General features: G+C 41.5%; 1 protein-coding gene across 1 annotated transcript in view; it reads right to left on the bottom strand.

The window, feature by feature from the left end:
- Positions 1-13,588, bottom strand: part of sycp1 (synaptonemal complex protein 1) — a 223,131-nt gene that overhangs the window by 129,032 nt on the left and 80,511 nt on the right. The window contains exons 8-9 of the mRNA XM_059971481.1: positions 8,127-8,185; positions 4,995-5,064 (exon numbers count right to left, since the gene is read on the bottom strand). Coding sequence (XP_059827464.1) covers positions 4,995-5,064; positions 8,127-8,185 — 129 coding nt within the window. The remainder of the gene's footprint in view (positions 1-4,994; positions 5,065-8,126; positions 8,186-13,588) is intronic.

Genomic DNA, 13,588 nt, shown 5'->3' with positions numbered 1-13,588 from the left:
TCCTCAAAGAATTCCAACAGATTTATCAAGCAAGAAACCATGCTGACTTCGGCCTATTTTACCATGATCCTCCAAGTACCCCAAAACCAGATCCTTAACAATCAACTCCAACATCTTCCCAACCATGGAGGTCAGAATAAATGGCCTATAGTTTCCTCTCTTCTGCCTCTCACCTTTCTTGAAAAGTGGAGTGACATTTACAATTTAACATTTCTCCAGAAACATGTCAGAATCCAGTGATTCTTGAAAGACCATTACTAATGCCTCCACAATCTCTTCTACCACCTCATTTAGAACCCTGGGGCATAGACCATCTGTCCAAGTGACTTAAACATCTTCAGAACTTTCAGCTTCCCAAGCACCTTCTCCCCAGCAATGAAAACTTCACTTATTTCTGCTCCCCAACACTCTCAAACTTTCGGCATACTGCTAGTGTCTTTCTCAGTGAAGACTGATGCAAAATATTCAGTTCATCCACTATTTCCTTGTCTCCAATTACTACCTCTCCAGCATCATTTTCTAGCAGTCCGTTATCTACTCTTACCTCTATTTTACACTTCTGTAGAGACTTCTGTTATCCTCTTTATTATTATTAGCTGGCTTACCTTCATATTCCAACTTTTCCTTCATTATCACTTACTTAGTTGCCTTCTGTTGGTTTTTAAAAGCTTCCCAATCATCTGCTTTCCATTTTTGCTCTATTATATACCCTTTCTTTGGCTTTGACTTCTCGTCAATTATGATTGCGCCATTTTGCCTTTAGAATACTTCATCTTTGGGATGTACCTATTCTGTTCCTTTTGAATTTCTCCCAAAAATTCCAGTCTTCACTGCTCTGCCATCATCCCTGCTAGGTTTCAAATCAATTTTGGCCAATTCCACTCTCATGCCTCTGTAATTCCATTTATTTCACTGTAGTACTGATACATCTCACTTTAGCTTCTCCTTCCCAAACTGTGGGTGAATTCGATTATATTATGTTCACTTGCAGCCATACACACTCATGGGAAAGGCTTTGGGAGTAAACCCTGAGGACAAATCCAGAGCTGGAGTCCCTAAGGCAGCCCAACGTTGCCTTCAACCTCGCTCTGGCAACTCCTGCAACGGCACTGGTACCAAGCTGTATCGGCCCTTGCCCTTCCCTTGGATAACATTGGTGGCATGGAGAGGGGAGTCTTGCTGCTTGGGCAACTGCCGGTCTTCCATACAACCTTGCCCAGGCCTGCACCCTGGAGAGGACACTTCAGAGACTTTCCAGGCCCAGATCCACTGTCTCACGAGACTAACGGAAGCCATCACTTCCCCCAAGATTCCTTTACCTTAAGCTCTCTGAATTGTTCACAGAAATTCCATCCACTGCTGTTCTGTCATCAACCCTGCTAGTATTCCTTTCCAATCAATTTTAGCCAGCTCCTCTCTCATGCCTCTGTAATTCCTGTTACTCCACTCTAATACTGACACATCTGACTTTAACTCTACTGGGAGAATTCTATCCTATAATAATCACTAAGGGTTCCTTTACCTTAAGCTCTCTAATCAATTCTGGTCCATTGCACAACACCTAATCCAGAATAGCTGATCCAATAGTGGGCTCAACCACTAGCTGCTCTAAAAATCCATATCTTAACATTCTACGAATTCCACCTCTTGGGATCCAGCACCAACCTGATTTTTCTAATCTACCTGCATATTGAAATCCCCCATGAATATTGTAATATTGCCAATTTGACATGCATTTTCTATCTCGCATTGTAATTTGTAGAGCACATCTTTGCTACTGTTTGGAGGTCTGTATATAACTCCCACGTGGGTCTTTTTACCTTTGCAGTTTCTTAGTCCTACCAACAATAATTCTATACCTTCCAATCTTCTCACCTCTTTCTAATGATTTGATTTCATTTATAAACCAGCAGAGCCACCCCCACCTTCTCTGCCTACCTGTCTGTTCTTCAATACAATGTGTATCCTTGGACATTAGGCTTCCAGCAATAGTCTTCTTTTATCCACAATTCAGTGATGACCATAATGTCATACATAACAATCTGTAACTGTACTACAAATTCATCTACCATATTCCACATACAGTATTGCACACATTCAAATATAACACCTTCAGTCCTGTATTCATCACCCTTTTCATTTTTGTCCCTATCATCAGACTCTCCCTGCTAGCAGTCTCACTACACACTGTCTCTGTGTGTGAACCAACTTCCCCATACTCAGCTATATCACTCCAGTTCCCAACCCCCAGCTAAATTAGTTTAAACCCTCCTGAACACCTCTAGCAAATTTGCCCAGAAGGATATTGGTCCACTTTGGGTTCAGGCTATATCCTTTTGCACAGGCTGTTGCCTTCACCAGAAGAGTTCCCAATGATCCAGAAATCTGAAACCCTGCCCCCTGCACCAGTTCCTCAACCACGCATTCAACTGAAAAATCATCCTATTCTTACGCTTATTGGCCATGGCACAGGCAACAATTCAGTTTCTACCTAACTCTCTAAAACCTCTATTCAATACCTCCCCACATTTCCTACCTAGGTCACTGGTGCCAATATGTACCAAGACTTCTGGCAGCTCACCCTTCCCCTTTAGGATGCCGTGGAACCAATCCAAAACATCCCTGACTCAGGCACCTGGGAGGGAACATATCATCTGGATGACTCTACCCTGCCCACAGAATCTCATCTCTATTCCACTAATTTCCTATCACTACTGCAGTCCTCTTCAACTCTCTTCTCTTCTGAGCCACAGAACCAGAGACTCAGTTGCTGTGTCTTCCCACAGTAGGTCATCCCCCTCAACAACATCCGAAGTACGATACTTATTCCCATTCCTGTTCTAACATGTTGGTCCATGGCCTTCTCGTGTCCCAAGATGAGGCCACCCTCAGGGTGGAGGAGCAACATCTTATATTCTGTCTGGTTAGCCTCCAACCTGATGGCATGAATATCGATTTTTCCTTCCAGTTAAAAAAAAACTTCTCCTCTGCCTCCCCTCTTCCTTCTATTCACCACTCTGGCCTCTTATCTATTCTCACCTGCCTTTCACCTCCCACTGAGTCCTATCCTCCCTCTCTTTCTCCTATGGTCCAGTCTCCTGTCTTATCAGATTCCTTCTTTTCCATCCCTTTATCTTTTTAACACACCTGGCTTCAACCTACCCCTTCTAGCAAACCCTCCTTCCCCTGCCCCACATTTTTATTTTCCCATCTTTCCCCTTCCTTTTCAGTCTTGAAGAAGGGTCTTAGCCTGAAATAACGACTGTTTATTCATTTCCATAGATGCTGCCAGATCTGCTGAGTTCCTCTAGCATTTTGTATGTTGCTTTGGTATATTTATTGTTGAGGGGAATGGCCAAAAGAATACTCTGTAATGGCAGCCTATTTCCCTTCCTTCTCCTGATAGTCACTCAGTTACCTGCCTTCTGTAACTCCTATGTATCACTTCCTCAGTCTCCTGTATGTGCCAAAGATCATCGAAGTGTAGCTCCAATTCCTTAACATGTTCTCTGAGGAGCTACAGCTCAGTGCACCTGAAGCAGATGCAGTTGTCCAGGACGCTGGAGGTCTCCCAAAATTTCCACATCTCACACACAAAACAAAACACAGCCCCTGGAGCCATTTTCACAGTACAAACTGTCCTAACAGATGCAGAATGAAGAATAAAAAAGGAGAAGAACCTTCATCAGGACCAAAAAGGAAAGGAGCTGAAGCAGTTTGTGTGTGTTGCTTAAGATTTCTAGCATCTGCATAATCTCTTATGTGTAAGGGATGTTCAAGGGCATTCAAAAGCCCACCTGCAGTCTCTTCCATTAAACATCAGCAATACATTTAGCCACATTGCTGCTAGTAGAGAGGCAAGATGTGGAGTGAGAGCAGCTCAGCCAAATATATATGAAAAGTACACATGAAGGGAATATAGTGTAAGCGATTTGTTGTCTTTTACTGTGTATGCAGTATGAAGATTTGTTTGATAAGTTTGGTTTTAAATGTTTATTTAGCAATGCCTTTTTCTTTCAAAATGGTAGTCATATACATAGTATAATGATGTTTAACAAATATGTGTGGAATTTCTGATTTCACACTTGAATGGGTTCATTACAACAAATCAAATATAAAAAGACTTGTATCTTTCCATTATTTTTCTCAGCCTTCTCTTTGTGCTTTTGTTCTTCAGCCACCCAAATTATAATTGGCAAGAGGACTTTATCAACCTGATGGAAAAACTGTGTAATATGCAGTAGGCCACTACAAAGACTGACACTAGTTCTGCAAATATAGCAGAGCCACTGCAAAGCAATCCAGAAAATAGAATCATTGATTTCAGCATGCCAAAGTTCTGCTCTGATATTATATTGACCATACAGGCAAGCTGTATGGTCATGAGTCAACAGGAGTGTTTACATGAAGTAACATCAATAAGCACCCTTTGGTTCAAATGTAGTAAGCACACTGGTCTGAAGCATGATTGCTGCCATGTATCAGGTAATGACCTGCAAGACTCACTGCTTTAAGTCATGCACAGCTGCACATTGAGCAAGTGGAGCTTATTTTCAAGCAGAAGTTCCCAAGTGGTACCTGCCCAAGGAATTTGCATACTGCCAGTGAAGGCCTTTACGGTAAAGTTCCGATTTTTGTAGAGCTGCAAGTTCCTTTAACTTATTGGCATCTCTTAAGAATGAATGAAATGTAATTGATTCTCTATGAATAAAAGTCTCAGTGACTTCCTATGCAGATAGCAGTCAATAAGAAAAAAATGTAATATTTTCCGCTACAGACACTTCAGTAATATGGTTTTGATCAATCATTGATAATATCATTATCACCTATTGTGAAGCTGATGTTGTGACTTAACCTGGTTGCAGATTTCAGTGAATACAGATGTCTCACATGAACTGTCAGTAATATTTGTATAACAATGGTTATATTATTTAAAAGAACTGTTGTTTATTTATTAGTAATTTTAGTGTTTGGTAATATGACCAAATACTTACACTTAAATATAATTTCTGATCTTGTATTTTCAGCTTGAATGCGAAGTTCCTCAAAGGCCATTATTATTCGCTAAAATAAAAATTAAAAACAGGAAAATGCAATTAACACGAATGAGTTCTAAACATCTAAACATAAGCATAATTACTTGTTATTGCTTAATCCAAAGGTTTATGCTATGGTGCAGGCAGATTGTTCATCAAACCTCAGAAGAAACTGTCATATAGTTCAGATTCAAAATAATAGTCACAGATCTTATATTAATGTTAATAACACATCATGGAAGTTTACTATTCACTTACAAGTTCCATTAGCAGCAATTATAAGTCAACTAAAGGATACAATTTCATCCTAATCTGACATGATCAATTTGCTCTATTTTGCACAATTCGGCTACATTTTATTCTGTGCTTACTGACTATCAGTTTGTCAAAAATCCTATATGAATCAAACTGAAAGAAAACAGCCGATCACGTCACTCAAAACAATTTTAGGTATTTTTTGAGGTACTATCCTTTTTTTTTAATCAACCTACTGAGCTGAGCAGATAACTAACACAACTTCAGCATTTAAAGAAACCCTGTACAAAACCACATTTTTACAAATGTATGGCTTATGGAATGATAGAGATAGAAGAGCAAGGGAAAGAAATATACATCCCTATTTAATGATCATAACCTGGAGATAACAGTGAATCAAATTTACTTTCAGAATAAGGTATTTGCTGACCTTCCTTCAACTGGGAGTAAAGGATCTGTTTGGGGAGATGTAGTTAGACATCAGAATGACATGACCTATCCATCGGAGTTGGTGTTGCTTTATCATGGTGGAGATGCTGTTCATATTGGCTCCTAAAGTACGCTGGTGTTAGTGTGTCAGTCCTTCCAGCTGATTCTCAAAATCTTTTGTAAAACTCTTTGGTGGTGTTGTTCCAGGGCTTTCAGGTGCCTACGGATCTTCTTCAGAGTACGTTGCAATGGTGTTGTCAACCACATATTGAAGTTCTATGATGACCTCATTCTTGACCTTGAACGGATTGAGGTTGAAAATCTTGTTGTCCACCTTATACATGATTAGAATTCCCTGTGGCAGTTCTTGGCCAGTGAAGTGAAAGATGGCAGCAATAAAGATGGCAAAGAGGGTGGGTGCAATGATACTGCCCTGTTTGACTCCAGTCTTGAGCACCACGGCTAATATGCTATCATGCAGTAGCCTCAGTATTTGTAAGTACGTGTCAGGACAGCCATTTTAGTTTATCATGTTAGCCATGTTAGACAGCCAGGATAGTTTACGCCAGAGATTTGGCAATTTATTTTATCAAATGCCTTTGTCAAACCTATGAAAGCCAAATACAAAGGCTTTGACACTACATTTTTCCTGTAATTGGCATTCTGTGAAGTTCATATCCATGATACGTCGAGATGGATGGAAACCACATTGATTCAGGGAGTACTTCTTCAGATAGTGGAAGGACTCGGTTGACAAGGATACGTGCAAGCACTTTGCCTGTTGACGAGAGGGAGATGCCTCTGTAGGTGCCACAATCTGCCTTATCTCCCTCTTTGAATATGGTCACAATCAGAGCATCCCTGATCTGAGGGAAGTTGTTCCTTTTCCCAGACCTTCAGGAGCAGGTGGTGGTGAGCAGGTATGTGGTGCAAGAGTGCTGGTCTACCTTCCTTGAGGATCTCTGTGGCGTAAAGTCAAAACAGCAGGATGCACTATCTCACAAACTACCCATCTGCCTGTACTGGCAGCTACCTTTTGCTCTTTCAATGAAAGAGTCTGTATTTCCTACACTGGACCTCAGTACTCATCTCTAAAACCAACAAAACAAGAATACAACCAAGGCATGCTCAGTTCAAGGACTGAAGAGAGAAAAATAGGGTCATTAATATCCTTCCAACAACAATTCCATAAGTTTGGAAAAACTTTCCTGCTCCTTATTATTTCCAAACATATTTTATGGTTATTCATAACCATATGGTTATTTTCAACCATATAAAGCAAAAATCAAATTTTATTCAACAATTCCCAAAGAAGATGGTGCTAAAGACAATATCCTCAAGACAGGTCAAGACGCAAGTCCTTTCACATCTTTCACATCTTCTTGTATCAGATATAGTTCTGCTACTGTTAGAGCCTGTAACTGACCTCAGGCAATCTGACACTTTTCTGTCTCTGTGAGTGTTCCACGGCTGTGACCAAAGCGTGCAACATAGAGGCCAGGAAGCCAGATGAGGTGTGAGCCCATGATTGACTCCATTTCTCCGATTACAGTGCTGAGGAAGACTGAAATCATTGAGGCAGGTGCAGAAGGTGAGCAAGTATTCAGCAGTCTGCCAGCCTCTTGCTCATTGCTGCTGGAGAGGGTGTGTGCGTGAGGCGGTTTCTGACTTGCTCCTCCTGAGGGAAGGTCCTTGCTTTCAAGTGATCTCTCTTTCTCCCTCGATGCTGCTGGAGCAAGGTTTAGTCAATGTGGATTGTAGAATTGGACTCTAATTCAGGTTTATTATGTGTTCTAGTTTCCAGTTCTGGTTCTGGTTGTACTTTTTTGTTACTACTTTTGGGCAACTTTCGAATTGGGACAGTCTGCAGATAATGAACACTGAGCTAAACTGTATAGAAATAAGCCTTTTGATTTCTGTGTTTTTATATGCTGTGTTTTTGCTCATTTTTTGTTGCCATTTGCACAATTTTTTTGTGCAAGTGGGCAAGGGGAATTTGAGGTTTGATGTTTTTCTTTGAATAGATTAGTTCTATGGTTCTTAATTGTTTTGTGACTGTCTGTGGGGGAAGACAAATTACAGGGTTGCATACTGCAGACATACTTTGATGATGAATGGACTTTGAATTTTGAATCTTTGAGTGTGAAGGGTTATGTTGAAATGCAGGAGAAACAAAATTTAACTAAAATAAGGAAACAAGAAAATATTCCATTATTGGGAAATGAAAAGAAAAATTCAGTTGAATGGTGTAAACAGTGACCAAGACAGGGAGCCAGTTTACTCAACAGAGGGAGCATCAGAAAAAAGATGAGAGGAAACCAAGTGTGAGTGCTTCTCTTTGTCAAGCATAATAGCACTACAAGAGATCAATTCCCATTCCACTCATCTTAATGAAGTAAAACTAACCTCAATATTTTCAAAGTTTTCAGCATAAAGTCGCCGTGTTTCATCTCTTTCTGATTCATCTGAGATAAATAAAAGCAAGAACATAACTTTAATTGTAATGTTCTAAAGCACATGGCTTTGAATATAAAGTTAGTGTTTCAAGATAGTAGTAACAATTCACATGATGGATAAATCATTAAGAAAGTTTCATATATGTTTTCACTCCAAAATATTTTATTATTGCAGTATTTATTCAAAATTTTATTCTGTATTATCTTTCTTTAAAATCTTTACACTTGTAATACATTGCAACTAGTAGAGCACCTGCCTCACAGCTCCAGCTTCCTGAATTGAATCATGGCCTCTAGCACTGCTATGTGGAGTATAATCATTCTCACTCTGACTGTGCAGGTTTCCTTCAGATGCTCTGGTTTACCATCATAAATTGTCTTAGTTTCTCTTGACTGGCAGGACTCTTACAAGAGAAGTAATTTATATCAATGGAAATATTTCTCAAATCCAAAGCCTCTCAATTGGTCTTTTAATGAATCTTCGAGCTAAGAAGTACATATTACATCCTGAATCCTCACTGAATTAATTATGAATAGACTTTAAATAGCACCAAGAAAGGCTCTTTGCACATTTGTAACTAGCCTATATTTCTGTTCCAAATTAAATTCACATTTATTCTACAAAAAAAACTATATTAATTACTACTGTGCACTGCACAGGATCAAAAAAAGCTGCAGAGGGTTGCATACTCAGCCAGTTCCATCATGGACGTCAGCCTCCCTAGCATTGAGCACATCTTTAAAATTTGATGCTTCAAAAAGACAGCATAAATCATTAATAATTCATACTCCATGGAGTATGAATAGTGGGCGTGGCCCCTTTATAGGTTCAGAAACTCATTGCCAATTGGCAATCATATTTTGGGCGCCAAGGATTGAGCACTTAAGGAGCACCTGAATTGAGGTTTAGTGCTCAATTGTAAGCCTACTCATGATTTCATCTAGTGTTTGTTTTGTGCTCCGATTCTCAACCCAGACTGAAACCATGTCTTGATCCGAGCCTCAAATACTCCAGTATTTGGATCCAAGCCATCCTCATCAAGAACTCTCATCACAGTACATTTGAGCTAACATGGTCCCAGTGGGGTATCGGAGCCTTTTGCCAGCTGTGGCCAGCCATAGCGAAAAGATTTCAAGACAGACCCTGGAGATACATGACCTTAAGGTCACCATGCACCAACTTCTGCAGGGATGAAGCCGAAGTCACTCGGGTGAGGCTTTCCGTCACTCTACAGAGCCAGTCCATTTTCTAATCCTGAATGGTGATTTGGGTTCTTGCTGCAGTTTCCTTGTCCAATGCTCATTTGTATTTGAACTCCAGATGTCCTGGTTCCCTTGGAGTGTGGAAAGGTGGCCTTCATTATCTGGCTTCTAACTGGAAGCCCTGGCCTGGCCTGGCCTGGGTCACTGCACATTGGGAACGGAAGTCAAAGATTTGCTCGGATTTGGAGGAATTCATGGCCACCGTGAGGTAGGTGTTCCATCACTCAGCTGGTGCCATTAAAGCCTCAGACTGCCTGATGAAGATTCGACAGGGTGGATGGTCAGCAGCTGACTACGCAACTGTATTTCAGATTTTGGCCCAAGAGAGTGGTTGGAACAGAGACGCCTTCACCACACTATACCACCACGGACCTTGAGATGAACTGAAGAATGCTCTTGCCTTGGGAGAACTAGCTGATGGCTTAGAGGTTCTGATCAACCAATCCATTTGTCTCAATAATCGTCTGGCAAAGTGCAAGTAGGACAACATCAAGAGATCGTAGCGGGCTGGCTCAAGGCCAAACTCAATGCATCATTGATCTATCCCCCAATCTCAGACAATCACCGCCTCCTACTCAGGATTCTGTCAAGCTCATGCAAATTGGCCCCCTAAGAATCTCCACCAAAGAGAGATTCCATGTTGGAGTTCAGGTTGCTGCCTTTACTGTGGAGAAGGTGGTCACATGCGAGGCGAACGCTTGAAGCTGCAGAACTGTTCAGATCATCCAGTGTTAGGAGGACTATGATAGTAGCAGCTACTACTCCCAACCTCACAGATTTTGGTGTCACACTGAGGATAGAGATCTCCTGGGGTAAGAACCAACGAGAAGTGAATGCTTTTTCTGGACTCTTTGGCAGCTGGAAATATCTTTGACTTGGGAACTGGGAACTGCCCATGAGCTCAATATACTGCTGCAGTTGTTGAATCAGCTCATGCCCGCAACTGTTTTGGATGGCTGTCCACTTGGTTCTGGACAGATCCAGCAGCAGACATTGGTCTTGCAGATGAGCATAGAGGATCATGCGGAGGACATTAATCTCTTCATCACTGTGTCTCCTCACATACCCTTGACCCTTGGGCACCTTGACTGTCCTAGCATAACCCTTCCATGAACTGGAAGGAAGGGAGGGTCTAGTCGCTGCAAGAAGGTATGTGTTCAGCTAGGTGTTCCCACAGACTTTCCCATCTGACAAGGGGACAGCCCTGCTCAAGGTAACCTGGAGCCTTCAGGAAACCCATTCCTGTTTCCAAGGAAGGACAAGCAGGCCCCAACCAATAGGCCCGTGCAAGTCCCAACCCTGTCCAATTAGGGGTGAACTGGAATTAGATCTCTAGTTCAGCAGCAAACCAAGGAGATGCCCAAGCAGTTGGGAACTCCAGTTGCTCATCTAAAGGGAAGGCTCCATAATGGTGACTCTTAGAGCCTAGTTCCATGAGCACAGGGACCATTTGTCGTGACTTGCTGCCAATATCTGAGGAGACAGACAATGATTTGGACTGTGATTTGGCTTCTGTTTCCACTAAAGACTTTTATGGACCTGGGAAAGACTCTGGGGTCTGCCAAAGCACCCCCAATACTGACAGAGTCTTACATATCATCCTCGGAGGAAGGTTCAGGGGTAATTGCAGCAGCCAAGCTGGTAGAAATCCCTTCTGTTTACAAAGATTTGGAAGTGGTCTTTAGTAAAGGAAAGGCCTCGACTATTCCACTGCACCGACCCTGTGGCTGCAATAGATCTACTGACAGGTACGTGTCCTCTACAGGGCCCAGAAAGAAGCACGATGGAGGAATATATTAAGGAGACTCTTGCCTGGGATTCATTTGGCTCTCCACCTTCATAGCCAGCACTGAATTCTTCTTCGTACAGAAAAAGGACAGGATTCTGCGGACTTGCATTGATTAAAGAGGGCTTAATCACATAATGGTCAAGAATCTTTACCCTCTTCTACTCATGAACCACTGCTTTTGAGATTCTCCAAGGGGCAAAAGTATTCTCGAAGCTGAACTGGCGGAGTGCATACAACCTGGTTCATATAAAGGAGGGCGACAAGTGGAAGACAGCATTCAACATACCGACAGGGCACTTTGAGTACATGCCCCTCACCCTTGTGAATGTGTCAGGAATTCTCCAGGCCTTTATAGATTATATACTCTGGGATGCTCTCCATAAGCCTTTGTCTGCTTGGATGACGTCTTAACTTTCTCAAAGTTGAGCTGGTCCAGATACTACTTCAGGCTTTGGTAGTCTTCCTCACTATTCACTGCACCCCCAATCTTAGTGTCTTTTGCAAATTTGCTGATGTAGATAACTACAATAGCATCCAGATTGTTGATATAGCTGACAAACAATGGACCCAGCACTGTTCCTGCAGCACACCACTAGTCACAAGGCTTTAGTCAGAGAGGCAACCATCTATAGCCACACTCTGAAATCTTCCACAAAGCCTCCAGTATGTCCAGTTTGACTCCTGTAACAGAGGCATCACCCGTGTTGCTGCCATTGCCCCAACACAGCACCCCATAGAAGATTGTACTGGTGACAATAGACTGGTAAGACTTGTGAAGGAGAGGCCTGTATACTCCAAAGGACCTCAGTCTCCTCAGAAAGTAGAGGCAACTCTAGCCCTTCTTGCACACAGCTTCTATGTTGGTGCTCCATTCAAGTCTGTTGTCCAGGTGCAGGAACATTTATTACCCTTTAACCATCAGGCTTCTGAACCAGCATAGATAGTTTCACTTGCCTCAACACTGAATTGATTCCGCAACCGAGGGCTCACCTGCAAGGCCTCTACAACTGCTGTTTTCAATATTAATTATCTATTTATTATCAGATTTGCATCATTCGTTTTATTTTGCAAATCCGTTGTTTTTCCATCTTTGTGTGTAGTTTTTCAATGTTTCTGTTATGTTTCTTTGTATCTACTATGAATTTGTGCAAGAAAATGAATCTTGGGGTAGTATATGGTGACATATACACAATGCGATAATAAATGCAATTTGAACTTTAAAGTATTTTTTGTCAGTCTTCACTGGGGAAGACGCTTACAGAATACCATAAATTTGAAAAGTGTCAGAGGGCAGAAGTACGTACAGTCACTATATTAAGGAACAGGTGTTTGGGAAGCTGAAAGGCCCTTTAGCAAAGAGTGGTGAGTGCTGAAAGATACCACCTGAGGAAGTAATGAGAGTAGGCTTACTTGAAGAAGTGTTAGATGATCACTTGAATTACCTAGGCATGCCAGAAATTCAAGAGAATTGGGACACAGTAAGTGTACTCTGGTGTTAGTAAGGAGAAGAGAGAAAGTGCTTGAGAAGCTGAAAGGTCTGAAGGTAGATAAGTCACCTGGACCAGGTACCTACACCCCAGAGCTAGAACAGTACAGTACATGAACAGCCCTTTGACCCGCAATGTTGTATCGAACCAATTAAATTAGAAATCAAATGGCTAACTAAACTAATCTGTTCTGTCTAACAATGTCCATAACCTTCCATATTTCTCATAATCATGTGTCTATCTGAATACCTCTTAAAAGTTTCTAATAAAAAACGTCCCCTACCAGTCTTTTGAAATTACTCTCTCTCTCACCTTAAATACATGTCTTCTGGTATTAAACATATTAACCCTTAGGAAAAGACATTTTCTTTTTACTCTTATCTATGCCTCTCATACTCTTATAAACCACTATCAGATCTCCCCTTAGCCTCCATTGCTCCAAAGAAATCAACCCTTGTTTGTCCGACCTCTTTATACCACAGAAGAAGGTAGCTGAAGAGATTTTGGGGGCATTAATAGTGATCTTTCAAGAATCACTAAATTCTGGACTTATTCAAGAGGACTAGAAAATCGTAACTGTCACTCCACTCTATTAGAAGGAAGGAAACAAAAGACAGGAAATATGGTAGGCCAGTTAGCCTGACTTCAGTGGTCGGGAAGATATTCATCATTAAGGATGAGGTTTCAGCATCCTTGGAGGCACATAACAAAATAGGCTGAAGGCAGCATGGTTTCCTTAAGGGAAAATCTTGCTAGACAAATCTGTTGGAATTCTTTGAGGAAATAAAACGCAAGATAGACAAAGGAGAGTCAGTAGATGTTGTTTACTTGGATTTTAGAAGATCTTTGACAGGGTGCCACACATAAGGCTAC

This window comes from Hypanus sabinus, chromosome 6 (assembly GCF_030144855.1).
Source record: "Hypanus sabinus isolate sHypSab1 chromosome 6, sHypSab1.hap1, whole genome shotgun sequence".
NCBI lineage: Eukaryota > Metazoa > Chordata > Chondrichthyes > Myliobatiformes > Dasyatidae > Hypanus > Hypanus sabinus.
Note: the sequence above shows the minus strand (reverse complement) of the source record. Positions and strands in the feature narration are given on the sequence as shown.